Below are 18,315 nucleotides of genomic sequence, written 5' to 3'. Positions count from 1 at the left end.
TTAAAAAATTGTAGGATGAAGCAGGACTAATAAAATGCACTTCCAAGCTTTAGAACTACCGTATTTTTCAGACTATAAGATGCACCGGTATATAAGACGCACTAAGATTTTTGAAGAGGTAAATAAGAAAAGAAGTTTTCATCCTCCCCAGCCCCCAGGAGCACTCTGCAGGCTTCAGCAGGGTTTGTGGGAAGGGGAAAATGCCCTTGGTTTTTTTCGCAGAAAAGGGGGGGCTTTTTCCCTTCCCCCAGCCCTGTTGAAGCCTTCATAGTGCTTCTGAGGGCTGGAGGAAGGGGAAAATGCCTCTGTTTTTGTGAAAAACAGCCCATTTTCACCCATTTTTCTCAAAAATGGAATGTTGGAGTGAGGCTTCTCACTCCAAAAATGGCTGTATTCGGTGTATAAGATGCACCAACATTTCCATGCTCTTCTAGGGGGGAAGGTGTGTCTTATATTGGTAATTCTCTTTTTGGGAATTTTTTTTGTAAAAAGTTTTTTATTTTTATTTTCAAATTCATTCTTAGATATACATTCTTATAATTATTTTTAATCATATGTCAATTCATATCATTTTTCCGCCTATATATTTACATTTTAATATTTTTTTATTTCTCCTTCCCCTATATTAATCATGTGACGTCTGAGATACTCATTTCATGTTTTGTCCCTTTTTCTTTCTATTTATACCTTTGTTCAAACCACTCGTAAAATCACCCCCATGTCCTGTAGTACACTGATTCCTCTTTGTCCTTTATTCTCAATGTCAACCTGTTCATTTCTGCGCAATCTAATATCTTCTTTATTACTTCCCATTCCAATGGGATTTTGTCTGCTTTCCAGTTTTCCGCAAATACAATTCTGGCTGCTGTTATTATTTGTACAATCAAATATGAATTTTCGTTACTATATTTCATGGTAGAATACCCAATAAAAATATCTCTGGCTTAAACTCTACGGGTTTATGTATCATTTCTCTAACCATGTTTGTATTTTAACCCAATAGCTTTTTGCATCCCTACACATCCACCACATATGATAGTATGTTCCTGGCAATTGGTGACATTTCCAACATTTAGCTGATTTATCCTTAAACATTTTTGCTAATCTTTCAGGTGTCTTGTGCCATTTATAAAACATTTTATATAAATTCTCTTTATATGCTGTCGCCATTGTCAGATTATAATTCCTTTCCCATAGTTGTTGCCATTTTTCTAGTTCTATTGTATATCCAAAGTTTTTTGCCCATCTTATCATTGTTTCTTTGATCTCTTCTTTGTCTAGGTATATTCTAAGTAAATAACTGTACAATTTTTTGAGAACTTTTTCATCTGTTCCCATGAGTATCCTATCTAATTCTAAGTTTTCCATATTAAAACCATACTCTTTAGCATCTTTCTCATATCTTGTTTGCATTTGCATCTATTTAAACCATCCTATATCAATCCCTTATTCTTCTAATTCTTTCTTCTATTTTAGTTCTCTCTGCACTGTTAATATATCTTTGTACCTAATAACCTTTTTCATACTACTAGTATTTGGATGTGCCAGAGCCTCTACCATTGAAAGCCACATTGGTACTTCCATATATTGGGTTTTTTTACTTTTCCCCATACTATGTATAAACCATTTCTTACATAGTGCCTCTGAAACAGAGGTGGGTTACTCCCAGTTCTAACCAGTTTGGTAGAAGAGGTTCCTCAAATCTACTGTATCGTTTAGAACCAGTTGGTATGGTGGAATAATCCCAGAATGCTGACGCTCCCTTGCCCCGCCCGTTCTGTCGCCACTCACTTGCTCCTCCCGCCTTTCTGCACTATGCTTGCCCCGCCCTCCACTCCCTAATTGGCTGGCTCACTAATCGCCCCACCCACCTCTAAGAGCCCTATTTAAACTGCGGTGCAGATGGCCCACATATCTTTTTGGGTCTCGTGTCCGCTTGCCTTCCCTGATGCTATTGTTGCCTGCCTCCCTCAGCTAAGTAACTAAGCTGCAACTAGGGGTGGAGGAGAGGCGGCAGGCCAGCTGGAGTGGACTGCCGCAGCCCTGCACTATAAGTGAGTCCGCTGATCTTTTGCGGCCTTGCAAGGACCCTGGGTTCCCTTATAGTGCAGGGCTGCATGGCTGCCAGTAAATGGGGGGGGCAGGGCCACATGGCCACCATTAAGTGGAGAGGCAGTAGAAACCTAAGTGGTGCAGTGCGGCCACCTTTCTTGGCACGTTTGGGGCCCTTGCTCTCCGGGCTTGCTCAGCCCACGTGGCCACACCTAAGCATAGTGGGAGGGGGCAGGCCATGGGTGGGGGGCAGCGGCATGCTTGTTGGAGCGGCCTGCCATGGCCCTGCACTATAAGTGACTCCAGTGATCTTTTGCGGCCTTCGCAAGGATCCTGGGCTTGCTTATAGTGCATGGCCGCCAATAAGTGCATGTGGGAGGGGCGATGGCAGCAAGCCAGCTGGAGCCCATCCAAGAGAGAGAGTCCCGCCGCTGCTAAGTCTGAGTCACGAAGTGAGGTGAAGGGGTCTCGGTGCCCTGCCTGATTCTCCATTGCTCACTCGCTTAGCTTTCCACCAGGCTGCCTCAGTGCGGCTATGGCTACCTCCGTCCATGCAGCTGCAGCGACATCATCAAGATGAAGAGCGAGAGGGAAGAGCCCATCCAGGAGAGAGGGCCCTGCTGCTGCTTCATCTGCGTCACGAAGTGAGGCGAAGGAGCCTCGGTGCCCTGCCTGAATCAGGCCCCTTTGTCTCTCTTCACTCCCACTTCATCTTGATGATGTTGCAGCAGCTGCAGGGTGCAGACAGACGGAGGTAGCCAGAGCGGCGCCAAGGCGGGCAGGTGAAAGAGTGAGTGAGCGTCGGAGGATCTGGCAGGGCACCGAGGTTTTCCATGGGGAGGCAGGTGCGAAAATCTCGGGGGAAGTGGGGTTGGGTGGGAGTCGAGGGGGCCTAGGGGTAGGTGCGGCTTTTCCTTCTGGCTCGCTTGGGCGCAACGTCCTGGAAGTGACCACGGGATGCATGGATGTGTGAATGACAAGGGTCAAGGTGAAAGAGTCAGGTTCCTATTTTTAGGGCACCCCCTTGGTGTTGCTTGATGGAAGCTCCTTGAGGGCTGAGAAGAAAAGATGAACGGCAACTAAGAAGCCTTTTCTTTTGTTTATATCCCTTCCCACCTTCCCCATTCCTCAGTTCTGGTGGCTGCGCCTTCTCGCTGCCTTCATTAACTCAGCTCCTCCTTTTTTTAACCTGTGTACGTGGCTTCTTTCGTCAGGCTCCACAATTAGTGTGTTCACTCTTAAGCAATGTGGAAATGACCCTGGCTCTGGCTCTTTCAAAGTAGATGTATACTTTCTCTTGAGAGCAAACAACACCATTTTATTTTTAATAGATGCCAACCAGTGTGCTCACCGTAAAGACATGACAACAAAGTTACCTTAACCTGGAGGGTTTTATAAGAGTAGATTGAGGGGATAGCAGAGGAGTTATTCCTCCTAATCCGTCCCATCTCCAAACATTCACAGTTAAAGGGGCTACCTCTAGAGCAGTGTTTCTCAAACTTAGCAACTTTAAGATGTGCAAACTTCAACTCCCAGAATTCCCCAACCGGCTATGCTAGTTGAGGAATTCTGGAAGTTGAAGTCCACAAGTCTTAAAGCTATTTGAACACCCCTGGAGTTTTTTTCTAAAGGGTTAGGGGTGCAAGGGTCTTGTAACTTGACAGCTTGTGTGTTTCAAATGCCAGAGTTTCTGAGCCAACATTTTGGTTGCAAAGCAAGAGCCTTGTTATGTGAGTTTCACCACATTTTACAAGTTGGCCATGCCCACCCAGTCACATGACTGCCAAGCCACACCCACCCAATCACATGACCACCAAGCCACTCCCAACTGGTCACATGACTACCAAGCCACTCCCACCCAGTCACATTACCACCAAGCCACTCCCACAAAACAGGCCACACCTACAGAAGAGGTTCTAAAAAATTTTGAAACCCATCACTGCTCTGAAAGTAACCATGTAATCTATTTTTCCCATACCACAAAATGCGTGCCAACCCAGTTGCATATTGTGTCCCTCCAAGGATAGTAACCTTGCATTTTTTAGTAGTATCCATTATTTTATCCATGTTAGAGCTGCCACTTGATAGTATAATTCCCAGTTTGGTACACCAAATTCACCTCTAATCCTAGAATCTTGTAGCATTCTTATATTAATTCTCACTTTCTTTCCTTGCCAAATATATTTTCCTATTATTTTATTTAGTTTTTTAAAGTATTTTTTCCCAGTTTTATTGATATTGTTTGGAATAAAAATAATATTCATGGTAGTATATTCATCTCAATTACCGCTATTCTACCCATTAGTGATAGCTGTAAGTTTTTCCATTTCTCTATATCCATTTCAATTTGGTTTCTTAGTTTACAATTATCTTCCTTAATAGTTACACATCTTGAGGCCAACTGTATTCCGAAATATTTCACTTTTTTTTACTATTTGAATATCTAATTTCTCCGTTATTTCCCTTTTCTGTTTCTTGGTTATATTTTTCACTAACATTTTTGTTTTACCTTTATTAATTTTTAATCCTGCCACTCCTCCATATTCTTCTATTTCTTCTAGTAGTCTTGGACCTGCTTCTATTGGATCTTCAATAATAAATACCAAATCAACTGCAAATGCTTGCAATTTATATTCTTCCTTTTTAACATTCATTTCTTTTATATCTTTATCGGATCTTATCTTTCTGTTCAAAACTTCTAGTGTCAATATGAATAATAGTGGACATAGTGGGCACCCTTGCCTGGTCCCTTTTCTAATCAGCACTTCTTCTGTCATACCTCTATTTGCCATCACTTTAGCCTGTTGTTCTTTATAAATAGTTTTAACCATATTTATAAATCCCTTCCCAAAGTCCATCATTTGCAGTTGCATTAGCATGAATTTCCAGTTAACATTATCAAAAGCTTTTTGTGCATCCAGAAATAACAATGCCATTTGTTTCCCAGGGTGTACTTCATAATATTCTAATGCATTCAATATAATTTTCATATTATCTCTAATTTGTCTCTTGGGTAAAAAGCCATTTTGATCTGAGTGTATAAATTCACTTAACAGTCTTTTAAGTCTTTCCGCCATTGCCTATGCAAAGATTTTATAATCCACATTTAATGAAGAGATTGGTCTATAGTTCTTTATTTGCTGCAAGTCCGCTTCTTCGTTTGGGATAAGAGTTATATAGACCAAGAATCTGGTATTTTTGCTTTCAGTAACACCTCTTTGAATACTTCTAGTGCATCTTATAGTTCTAAAAATATGGTGTATGGTCCAAATCTTCCTTCTCTAAAAATCACAATCTTCCAGCATTAAATTATAATTGAAATATGTACAAATTAATAAAAAATAAATAAAGACCATAATCATATGGGAAGCTGAAAATTTGTGAGATCACATTTGACCACTGAAATCTCATGAGAGATTGCAAACTCAGGTATCAGCTTTTTTAACAATAAGGTAAAGGTAAAGGTTCCCCTCGCACATATGTGCTAGATGTTCCTGACTCTAGGGGGCAGTGCTCATCTCCGTTTCAAAGCCGAAGAGCCAGCGCTGTCCAAAGACATCTCCGTGGTCTTGTGGCCAGCATGATTAAACGCCAAAGGAACACAGAACGCTATTACCTTGCCACCAAATGTGCTTCCTATTTTTCTACTTGCATTTTTACATGCTTTTGAAATGCTAGGTTGGCAGAACAACGTTTTATTTTTAAACAATTTTAAACAATATATTTTTAACAAAAACAGGACATTTTTAAAAAATCAATTTCGTTTTCATTTTAGGCGTTACAATTAACATTTTGATAAGGGTTGATAAATGCCAAGATGTTGTCTCTCCCTGCATTAGAAGCCATCATTGGAAACTAACATTAACACAGATGTTGAGAGAATGATAGTTTTCACTAAGCTGTCATTCAAGTTGATCGACTGAACCAGCTGATCTATCCTGAGCATGTTTCATGTCCTTTCTTTCATGGAATGCTCTGTCTACAGAGGTCCAGCTCTACTATTTTTTCTGACTCTGACAGAAAGATCACTGAGCAGAAACCTGGTCCCAAGAAATGCCTCCCAGGGTGACCTGCCCATTGGGCCTTTTAACCCCTATCCAGGGCTGACAGAAAGGTCATTGTAAAGAGGGATGGTCACAAAGAATTCTCTTCCTAGAGTGACCTGCCTGTCAGTCAAGACAGAAATGGAGCTGACCCAGAGAGCAACTGGCTTGCTGGGAAATTAAAACTGTGCTGAAATGAGGCAGATACACAGCAGTTTTTTGTTTTGTTTTTTTGGTTTTCTACACTCTTGGTGGGGCTGCTCTTCTGCTGGGATCATGTCTTAATTTAAATCTGGGAACACTTTGCTCAAAGAGAATGATAATAAGTCTGCCTCCAGAGGTTGATTTGTCCAAAGGAGGTGGGGGGGGGGGCAACTCCAACTGGATTAGGCATCTATTGATCTTTATAGGGCTTAGTTAGCAATAAATAGGATATCATATTCAGAAGCACCCTATTAATCTTGCAGAAGTTACAGAGTGGAACCCTGGATCAAATGAAATCCTGTTCCTTCCATTCATTTGACTTCTATACATCTATAAGAATACTTCTCAACACATTTCTTCTAAACTGCACCCACTGAATCTACCCACAAAACAAAGTATAAGAAAGGAAATAGGGTGACATCAATTCAGCTGTGGCTAGATTCAGGATGTAACCTGTTGTATTTGTTTTCCTGACTAAATTCATTTCTGAGCTGCAATTAAAATGAAAACAAGCAGTTGCATGAATTAAGTTCTTTATTTTTCACCCAAGAGCAACTACAGCAAGATAGGCAGTTGTTAGCTAGGCAGTTGTAAAACCCTCCCCCCCCCATCCAACATGGTTATACATATATTATAATCAGCCCTTCTTATAGAATACCATCTGCTACCCATCTCAGCATCCTCCCTCCCTCCTTTCCTTCAGCTTATTACTTTTCTGAAAATATATTTAGCTAAAGAGAAGCTGTCCCTGGAATGTACACCTTACCTCACTTCCCTGGTCTTTCAAGACCTGAGAACAGTGGAGAGCAAGGCCAACAAAATCTTAAAAGTTCAGAAGCTTAATAAAAGCATAAATGTTTTAATAACATATTTTAATACTATATTCTATAAAATGTTCCAACAGGCCCATCAACCTAAGCCTCAAAAACTGCAAATGTGCCTTTGGCACACCTGCAAAACTCATTGCAATCATCAAACTTTTCACTATGCTAGTAAGGAATCTTTCAGAATCTTCTAGGAAATGTCAGGTGGAAGAAAAATCAAGCTCTTTGTGGCTTTATAAGTTACTCCATGTAGGTGAACCTAATCTATTCCTATGCATTTATTAATTCAATAACGTGTATCAGTTGGGCTCCTCAAATGTTTCTTTTGCTGGTCTCTTTTTGGTCCCAGGTCAGCCACTAATTGATGCAATCTGTCTAAATTTCCTAATGCAAGGTTGGGAGGAGCTGAGCTGTATGAGAAAGCTAAGATCATTCCAATAGCTGGTTTCTCAAGGAAAAGGATTTACATGACTTAAGTTAGCAATGAAAGGGGTATCTTTTGCTCATTTTCTGAAGCACATTCACACATTTCAAATGAAACCCCGTTCCTTCAATTTATTGGATTTCATTCCTAATACTTACACCACAATTTTCAGGGTGTTACTTCTCAGATGCACCCAATGAATCTCACCACAAACTCAGAAGAAAGAGTAACCTCATTACAACTGTGGCTAGATTGCATTCAGGATGTTGCCTATCAACTTAAACTTCAAAAACTCTGCAAATGTACATTTTGAATATTTATTTTATTTCTTTAAAAAAAACACAAATATTTCATCATTTGTCAATCATTAAGACATTGAAGTACAATTTTTTTTGTGTGCCCCTCCCTCCCTCCACCCCCCCAACCCCCTCCTCCCCCCCACCCCCGACTTCCCAGAACCCGTACACGGTATGGATTTTTAACTAACACAGTCTAAAATCTATTGAGAAAAAAAAAATAAAGAAATTAATGACATTCTGCATTGACCTTAGCTTCTTCTTACTGAACTAACTTTTAACAGTTTAAATCATTTCTGATCTTAAGCATAGGCTAACTGGAATTTCTTGGTCCCGTATTTATTTTGTATATAGTCAATCCATTTTTTCCAGTCTCGTTTATATCTCTCATTTGAATGATCTTTAAGATATGCCGATATTTTAGCCATCTCGGCTAAGTTTGTCACTTTCAATGTCCATTCTTGGATTGTAGGCAAGTCTTCCTTCTTCCAATATTGCGCCACCAACAGTCTTGCTGCAGTTATTAGGTGCAGAATCAAATTAGTCTCTACCACTGTAAAGTCAGTACATATACCTAGTAAGAATAACTGAGGAATAAACTTTATCCTTCTTTTAAAAATATTTTGCATGACCCACCATATTTTTATCCAGAATGCCTTAACCTTTTGGCAGGTCCACCATATATGATAATATGTAGCATCGAGAGAACCACACCTCCAACATTTAGGCTGTACATTCGGATACATAGAAGCCAACTTTTTAGGATCTAAATGCCATCTATAGAACATCTTATAAAAATTTTCTCTCAGATTTTGAGTTTGTGTAAATTTCACATTTCTTACCCAGATTCTTTCCCATGTATCCAACATTATTGGTTCCTCAATATTTTGAGCCCATTTTATCATACAATCTTTAACTAATTCTGTTTCCGAATCCATCTGTATTAATACATTATATATCCTCTTTATATGCATTAAGCTTTGATCTCTTATTTGTTTAAACAAATTTAAACTTATTTGATTATCCTCAACTTGGATAAAACCAATTTTTGATCTATTTTCCACCTAGCCTGTAATTGCCCATACTGGAACCACGTTTGAACTACCTTCTCCTCTTTTAATACCTCTAAAGATTTTAATTGTAATACCCCCCTTTCCGAGGTAAGAAGCTGTCTGTAAGTAATTCTGTCCTGTTTTTGTGCTGTATTCATATTTTCAATTGCGTGTCTAGGAATTGCCCACATGGGTATCTTGTCATTTAATTTATATTGGTATTTCTTCCAAACCCGCAGTAAAGCATTTCTTAAAATATGACTTTTAAAATTCTAATCCAATTTTTTGTTGAATAACAGGTAAGCATGCCAGCCAAATACCAGATCGTGTCCCTCAATATTCAATATTCTATCATTGGTTAAATGAGTCCAATCACTAATTACAGATAATGCCACTGCATCATAATATAGTTTTAAATTAGGCAGTTTCAATCCTCCTCTCTCACGTACATCTTGCATTATTTTCATCTTTACCCTCGGCTTCTTTCCTGGATTAGAATTGCAAATGTACATTTTGAACCCCTGTAAAAGTCATTGCAGGGGTCAAATATTTCACCGTAATTATTGATAAGCAAGCAACTAATCTTCTATACATTTTGAGAGTTCAAGTTCACACACACACAGATACACACACACACACACACCTTCTCTGAAAATATGAATGGCTTTGATTTTGGAATTGTATATTTGCACAACTGTAAACTCTTCAAGGATGCAGCTAATGAAAGACTTTACAGCTTCCCCTGTTGGAGGGGGAATCAGAAAATCAAATGGCGGCAATTTGCATGCATTGTATCTGTGTTTTGATCAGCTAACAATATGGAATATTTTTGTTATATGCAAACTTCCTGTAATCTGTTTTGGGATCATAGTGATTAGCCACCACTATTACAGATAGTTCTCAACTTACAACTGATCATTTTGTGACCATTCAAAGTTATAACAGACTTGAAATAAAGAGACTTATGACCAGTCCTCACACACAGCAGCATCCCCATGGTCATGTGATCAGAATTCAAGATGCTTGGCAACCAGCATGTATGTATGACATTTTTGGGATGCCAGAGTCAGTGACTGCTATTTGTGATCTTCCCAGCTGGATTTTAAAAAGTCAGTGTGGGAAAACAGATTCACTTAACAACCAGAATAATTCACTTAACAACAGTGGCAAAAAAAAGATCACAAATCAGGCACAATTCACTTACACTGACTCACTTAGCAATGGACGTTCTGGTCCAAATTGCCGTCATAAATCAAGAACTACCTGTATTGTGTCAATGACATGTTTTATTAATAATTTGTTTTAATTTAAGTAGCTGTTTTTATCTGCATCACATATCCTACTTAATTCTATATTTGTCAAAAAAAAACCCATCATCCAGAGTATAAACAAAAGGGTAATAAAAAGCCTCCGTCATCCACTGTAGAGAGAGAACTTCCTCATGAATACACTAATGATTTCCAACACAAGTTCTTGCTTCTTGGGAAGCATTATAACTTGGTATCAAGTAAAATAGAAGAACTTTCAAAACTTTTCACCATTTAATTTGGTGTTTAAAGGCTACAATTGAAAAATAAACAAGCAAGTGGACAAAATAAAGTAATATGGAATTCATCTCCTGAAACCTCATTTGCCAACAATTCTCAAATTTCCTTCTTGTTTTACTGAGATTCGGTAACCACATTATCGTAAGTCGGTGGAGCAGGAGGAGGATTTGGTTCAGCTGCGACTGCTCCACCTCTGATGAGTTGGAAAGGCATAAACATCACCGTGTGCTGTAACAGAAAAGAACAATCAATACAATAAGTACCCAGGGATGCATCTGTTACTCTAGGTAGGAGGAATAGATTCTCCAGTTGTGTGTTTTTAACTGTGATGCTGGAAGTCCCACCAAGAGGCTGAAATACTTGATAGCACAAAATCCTGATAGAGAATTCTTTAAAACTATAAATTAACATGCAAATGATTTAGTGCCTGGGCATTTAAGTGACTTTTGCTGATCGAATCTGCCAGCCTTTATCCACATATTCAGAGAATGTCTGCTCAGGATCTCCACACCTACCTATCAACAGGTGTGAGAGGAAAACAAACCCCTCCACCTCATCCCCAGTGAGTGTTCTCTGTGTGGAATACAAGTGAAACTCAAAAAATTAGAATATCGTGCAAAAGTTCATTTATTTCAGGAATGCAACTTAAAAGGTGAAACTAATATATGAGATAGATTCATTACATTCAAAGCAAGATAGTTCAAGCCGTAATTTATCATAATTGTGATGATCATGGCTTACAGATCATGAAAACCCCAAATCCACAATCTCAGAAAAGTAGAATATTGTGAAAAGGTGCAATATTCTAGGCTCAAAGTGTCCCACTCTAATCAGCTAATTAAGCCATAACAAAGAGTTCCTGAGCCTTTAAATGGTCTCTCAGTCTGGTTCAGTGGAATCAAAATCATGGGAAAGACTGCTGACCTGACAGTTGTGCAGAAAACCATCATCGACACCCTCCATAAGGAGGGAAAGCCTCAAAAGGTAATTGCAAAAGAAGCTGGATGTTCCCAAAGTGCTGTATCAAAGCACATTAATAGAAAGTTATGTGGAAGGGGAAAGTGTGGAAGAAAAAGGTGCACAAACAGCAGGGATGACCGCAGCCTGGAGAGGATTGTCAGGAAAAGGCTATTCAAAAGTGTTGGGGATTTTCACAAGAAGTGAACTGAGGCTGGAGTCAGTGCATCAAGAGCCACCACACACAGATGGATCCTGGACATGGGCTTCAAATGTCGTATTCCTCTTGTCAAGTCACTCCTGAACAACAAGCAACGTCAGAAGCGTCTTACCTGGGCTAAAGAAAAACAGACCTGGTCTGTTGCTCAATGGTCCAAAGTCCTCTTTTCTGATGAAAGCAACTTCTGCATCTCATCTGCAAAAGGGGCCCAAACCAAGTACTGAGTACATATGCATTCTTATACTTTTCAGAGGTCCGATATTGTTCTATGTACAATCCTTCTTTTATTGATTTCATGTAATATTCTAATTTTCTGAGATTGTGAGTTTCACCTTTTAAGTTGCATTACTGAAATAAATGAACTTTTGCACAATATTCTAATTTTTCGAGTTTCACCTATAGATGACTTTCTGAAATAAAGATGGCACCAACTGGGATGGTCCTCTGGAAAGTGGTAAGTGGTAAGAGAAGTGAACTGGCTTCTCCTGGGGACTTTGGGGACTGGTTTTATTTTGTGCTTTAGTTTTTATTAGAGTTTTATATTGCTTGTATTTTATGTTTCTCTATTGGTTACTCCTAAGATCCAGCTGAATTGAAGAGCAAATAAACAAATAATATTCTTGTGATTTATTCACAAAAGGTTCCTAAAGGAATGCTGGGAAACTCTGTATTTCAAATAACATTTCAGGGAGGGATGCAGAATAGCCCTTCTCTGCCCGAGGCTGTAGAGACCTGACACCAGTCAAACACTTTTTGTGAAGCAACTGATCAACACTGGCAGGGTAAGCCACTAGTATGTGAAAATAAGAGCAAACTCCACTCCCTTCTGGTACTGATGATGTTACCTAGTTTGGTAATGAAAATCATTAAGCTTAGAGAGCACCAAGGACCCCACAGTTTAACCCTGAGCTACAAATAATCTCTTCTATGGATAAAGACTTTTGGGTTAGAGGGACTCAGAGCATGCCTTATATGAGATGGCTCCCGGTGGATTTCATTCTAAATCTTGATATGATTTCTATAAATAAGGAATGTAGAAATATAATGGCCGAGTCTTTGATCCTTCATACATAAAAAAATCCCACAAAGCTAAGGGATTAACAAATAACAACAGATTTGAAAAAAGAAAAGACTCAGGAAAGAAAAGAGTAATCATCAAAGCTGCAGGTCAACTTTTAATTTCAGTGCCTCACAAAAAGTCCAGTAATGGTTTATTATCACTTTAATCACTATTGGTTAGGGAAACCACAACTGATTTATTTAATTGCACCAAACTCTAAATTAAACAGGAATGGAAAATCCTAAACTCTAGTGTAGACCCATGCCTCTCAACTTTGGCAACTTTAGGCTTCCAGAATTCCCAAGGCAACATGAAGTTCACCCATCTTAAACTTGCCAAGACTGAGAAATGCTGATCTACAGATCGGAATTTTTCCACTTTTACTATTCTTACTTAAAGTTAGTTATAAATCTCACTGGGTACCCTAAGTAACCAATCTCACCTATTGTTCAGGGTAATAGCAAAGAAACAAGTAAAAGGTGAGGTTAGGTTGAGAAAAATTGACAATCTTCTTTACATTCTTTAACAATGAGATAAATAAAGATATTATCAGAGTATCAAATATTTACCTGGCCATCAATACAGCAAGCTGCCTGGCACCCAAAGTGAGCCAGGGAAACAGTGATGCAAAATTCCAGCACACTGAACAAGAGCAGCACAATAGAGAAGCCACAACTAACACTCTGTAAAGTAGGAAGACATGTGGAAAGATAATTGTAATCTGCTGAGAAATTAATGTAATGGTACATATTTTATTTTATTGAATGTGCTACACCATTAAAAGGGATTCTCAGCTGCTCCCTTGGGAAACACTGGGAGGAACAATTGTATTAGGAAAAACAGGGACACTGTACAGGTAACCCTCGACTTACAACTACAATTGGGGTCAGAATTTCCACTGCTAAACAAAGCGATTGTTAAGTTAGTTGTGCTTAATTTTACCTTTTCTGCCACTGTTGTTAAGCAAATCTCTGCAGTTAAGACAATCATACAGTTGTTAAGTGAATCTTCCCCACCCTCACTAGCTTTGCTGATGAGAAACTGGCTGGGAATGTTGTAAAGGAGATGCTGCAACTGTCCTAAATAAATTGCTAGTAGTCAAGTCCTAAATTTCGATCATGTGACTGTGGGACGCTGCAGTGGCCGTGAATATGAGGTGTGGTCATATCTTTGGGTGCCACTGAAACGTTGAATGGTCACTAAATGAATAATTGTTCATTCAGTTAAAGGCTGCCTGCACAGCCTGTGTGAGATGGGGAAACTGCATCAGGGAACATTATTAGCATCTCTTATGTTTTGCTGAGTTGCTGAGTCTAGTCAGAGCTGAAGAAGCTTCTTGGATGAGAAATGAAATGTCTCCTTTGGAAAACAAGAAAGTCCAATTGCCACCTGAATAAGCACCTTTAGGATGATGGAGGAGAGAGCGGATGGATAGGAAACCTCAAGAAACAAAGTGATGAAGGGAGAAGGAGAAAGAAACGGTTAAGACAGAGGCTGGCTAATCCAAAGAGGAAAAGCGACAGGACTCCCCACTGTCCTAACAAATCCACTCTTGGCCACCTCACTTTATCTCCAAGATTAGGGGTGAAGGGAAATAGATTTTATACACCTTGAGGCTTTTGTTGGATGGGATCAGAATAAGAGCAGAGGAAAAGACTAGTTTTATACTAGTACAGCTAACGATGACTTACTCACATCAGGTGTAAATCTTACTCATGGGATGGTGATAAGGTAAAGAAAATCTCATGGGAAAATTGGCATCAAGAGAATATGGTTAAGGGCAGCAACGTGATTTAGATTCAGCCAGTCTAATGTATATTGTTTTGCCTCCTCAATAAGGATGCAGCAAGATATATTTTCTTTACCCAACTTCTTTCCAATCATCTCTCAGGCTGGAAAGGAGAAAAGCCCTGGGTGTGATATTTTTATGATTTAACTCTCAGAAGAAAGCAAAAGACTTTACAAAATACTAAAAATTCAAGCCATTGATCTCAGGTACTGGTGTGGTTCTAAACTGTCCACACTTCAGAACTTACCTAAATTTCAGTTTTCTAAAACTGGGTGGCAAATGCAAAGAAGGGATGAGGATGTGGGGGTGGCAGGAAAACATGGTATAGATTTCAACATGTACAGCTGCATTCTATGCGATATAGAATTCTCAAGCATTCTTTTGCTTTGTGTGAGCACCCAAGCCCTACCGTAAAACAGCCAAATGTTTACAGTGTACAGAGACATAGTAAGAAGGTATGTCTAAAACATATTTACTACTTTTTAAAAAAAAATGTTCCCCTCCCCACCAAAAAGACAGAAACTGGAGAAGAAAAAGAAATCGATAGGTTTCTAAGCACTTTGCACCTTGATGACCATAAGGTTGCTTGCCCGTATCTAACACATATATGTATATGTAAAAAATTCAAATGAAATAGAACACATCTCTTTGGGACTGAGACTTATTAAAGGAAAAGTTTCAAAGAAAAGTCAAAGGGCATGAAATATCTCGGCTGCATATCTAATCTCCTTCTCGATTCTGCACATGAAGCCAAAATGTAAGACAAGATTGGTTTACTTACGGATAAACGGTCAGTGGCATATGGACGGCTATATATTATCAGATCGCCTATGTACAGGAAGATACCAACTAATGACATTATAGCACTTGTGATGTTCAACCCTGCACTGGATTTCACCTGAAACAGAAATACACCAGAAGGAGAGAAATTACAGTGTCAGAATAAGTCTTATTAAATGCAAAGCATATAAACAATTCCCCAACTATGGTAAAAACACTGACAAAGAAATTCTATGTGGGTGCTTAATGACACATAGCCAGTCAGTGGAGGAACCAGACAGCATCCACTAAGATCAGGAGTAACAAACAACACATTTTCCCACAGTGGAAATGCAAAGCCCTCAAGTCCATTGGAAGGGTTTTCTAAAACTCTCAAATTCCTTCTTTTTCTTTCTGGATGTCAGTCTCCATTGAAGACCAGGTGGTTAAAATCAACAGGAAAAATGGTACAATTTTTTTCACCCCTTAACACTTCGCTTAAAGAAATCCCACACAATTTATTGTAAGACGTGAGATACTCTAAGCATTAAATGTTAATGTTAAATGCTCTTTTAACTATAAAACATTACAGAGAGGCTACTACAGAGATGGGGATGGAGAAACCCTTGGAACCAATAGGGAAAATACTGAAAATTTAAAAATGGCTCTTTTCTGTTCTCCCCTTCTGGGAATGTAGTATTTTTCTCTCAAGATGGTTGTGTTTCTTCTTTTGAATCTATATTTTCTTCCTTTAACAGGCAAAAACATGTCTATGTTGCTATGAACAGTCTTTAAATCAAAGAGGTCACAGGGGAGAAGAATGCAAGCTCTTTGCAGGAGGGCTACCAATAGCTCTCTCTTCCCTTTGATTCCTATGCGATTCCCACTCTAGTTCCATACTTTTTCTCCTAATACACAGGGCTTCTTTTTAATGTTGCTTTCGGTTAGGAACACTTCTGGAACAGGATCCTCTGTCGAGGAGGAGGAGGAGGAGGAGGAGGAGGGGGAGGAGGAGGAGGAGGAGGAGGAATAATGATGTTTTGAGGTCCGCTTCAAGACGAGAGCATGCAAGAAGACACCTCTGCTCAGGACTGGCAATAGCAATAGCATTTAGACTGATATACCACTTCACAGGGCTTTACAGCCCTCTCTAAGGGGTTTACACAGTTGGCATATTGCCACCAACCATCTGGATCACAAAATGGGGACCAGAAGAGGCTAAAATGCTGGATGGTTGAACATCATCTACTGTTGACATAGAACTTTCGATGGAAGCAAAACTTGGAAGCAATAGTTGAGCAGAGAAGGAAGGGGGAGGGGGATTTTGAGTTTGCTTTTCTTTCCAAAATGTTGTTTTAAAACTGAGCAGTATCTGAAGACAATAGACAATATACTGTAAAGGACTAGAGTGCTTACAAAGAAATAGCATAAAAGACATTCAAATGCTAAACTTTCTCACCAAAGTATGATTTGGACTGTTTGCAGCTGATACACAAAGTGATCCAGAAGAAATAAACTATGGAAAAGGAAAAACAATTGTAGTCCACTGAAAATAAAAGGGGAAATTGTCAGAAAAATCTGGCACCCATGAGAAGCCAGATAGGTTCCAATGCAAACAGGACTTTTATAAGTATCCATTAGCCATTACTACCATGGACCATGACTCCATAAAAATGTGTACATACTTACAAATATCCCTCCCCAAAAGGGGTAACCTCCAATTGCAGAGACTGAGTGAAATTCAGGATAATTTGAAAGAAGCAAGACAGCTCCAAAGCCTATGTGGATCAGCCCAATCAATATTTGGACAGCCTGCGGAAGGAAAACACACAAAGTAAGACAACTTTGTTCTCTGAATCTGAAAAAAAAATCTAATTTGTGGGCACCCCAGGAAAGGCATCACTTGTATCCGTCTTTGAAAGGTCCTTCAAAGGTGTTGGGGCTTCTAAGCTTCCAGGGCAGGTTTTGACCCAAGGCTGGTTTACTATGGTGAAAAATCCAAATGGGGAGAAGGGACAGTTTGAGACACAGTTGTCATTGTGTACCGGACATTTACTCCAGATTATGATTGAGTTTGACCCTCAGTGGGACTGCTTTTGCCAGGAAGAAGGTCTCTACCGAGATGGGCCTTTGAGAGAAAAAATATCACCGCTCACTACAGACTCCTCCGCAGGAGGAAGTTGATCATGATCATAAGGATAAAGTGACTCCAACCGACTTGGGCTGCAGCCAATCCATGTCCAGTTTCTTCTGGAGAAATGCCCAACAGTGTCACTTCTCAGAGGTAAGGGAGAAAAAGAGATCTGGCTGAAACCTTGGCTGAGCTCCACTTTCTCAGTTAAAGAGCAAAGCAAAAGAAATTCATATTGGAGTCAGAATGTTTTGCAGAAACACAAATGAAACCAACAGGAAGAACAGAGGTTTCTGGAGTATATTCCAGAACCAGACAACAGCCAAGCCAAGTTCCATAATTTCAACATGGGGCTCTCAGGTCTCTACATAGCTCTAAAACCTTAATGGATTCAAACAGAGACCTAGCAATTCATGCCTACCCCAAGCACTTTGGGCTCAGCCTTGAGGAATGTCTCCAAACGACCATTTTGTGGGACTTGTTGAGGAGCACTAGTGGGAATTTGCTGAGCTGCATAATGGGGATATGGAGTTGCTCCAGATGCCTCAAGACCAACATTGGGCAATCCAGGAGCCATTTGGATTATGTTGGCTCCATTAGAGGGGATGAAAACTGTAGTTCCACTGGCCATTCTTGCTGGAAGTGATGCCACAGCTAAGTTACCTGCAAACAAACAAGTGAGGAAAAGTTAATGTCTTAACATCAAGAAGGCAAATTCTGACCCTTCTGCTTAATGTCACTTTATAAGATAATATTTGCCTGCAGTAAAACTGAATAAGATTTCCAGAAGGCTTCAGGGAGCAGGATAGTAAAAACATACAACTTTCTCAGGGATAGAAATCTTTCCTTTTGCCACCTTTCTTCCAGAATCAAAGAAGCTTCTTGCTTGATAAGTGAAATGTTTTCAAATAAAAAACCAAGAAAGTCCAGTTGCCTTTTGAAAAGCATCTTTGGGAC

General features: G+C 39.5%; 1 protein-coding gene across 1 annotated transcript; it reads right to left on the bottom strand.

The window, feature by feature from the left end:
- Positions 1 to 8,895: 8,895 nt before the first annotated feature.
- Positions 8,896 to 18,072, bottom strand: LOC148049497 (membrane-spanning 4-domains subfamily A member 8-like). Its single transcript, XM_087714800.1, has 6 exons — positions 17,780 to 18,072; positions 16,917 to 17,039; positions 16,687 to 16,743; positions 15,250 to 15,366; positions 13,249 to 13,362; positions 8,896 to 10,670 (listed from the first exon to the last, which is right to left on the bottom strand). The coding sequence occupies exons 1-6, from the start codon at positions 17,987 to 17,989 to the stop codon at positions 10,557 to 10,559; spliced, it is 735 nt and encodes a 244-aa protein (XP_087570926.1). The 5' UTR covers positions 17,990 to 18,072; the 3' UTR covers positions 8,896 to 10,556.
- Positions 18,073 to 18,315: the final 243 nt, after the last annotated feature.

Source organism: Thamnophis sirtalis, unplaced genomic scaffold (genome assembly GCF_051295495.1).
Source record: "Thamnophis sirtalis isolate CommonGarterSnake01/CBP01778 unplaced genomic scaffold, rThaSir2_p1.2 scaffold_1, whole genome shotgun sequence".
NCBI classification, from domain to species: Eukaryota; Metazoa; Chordata; class Lepidosauria; order Squamata; family Natricidae; genus Thamnophis; species Thamnophis sirtalis.
Note: the sequence above shows the minus strand (reverse complement) of the source record. Positions and strands in the feature narration are given on the sequence as shown.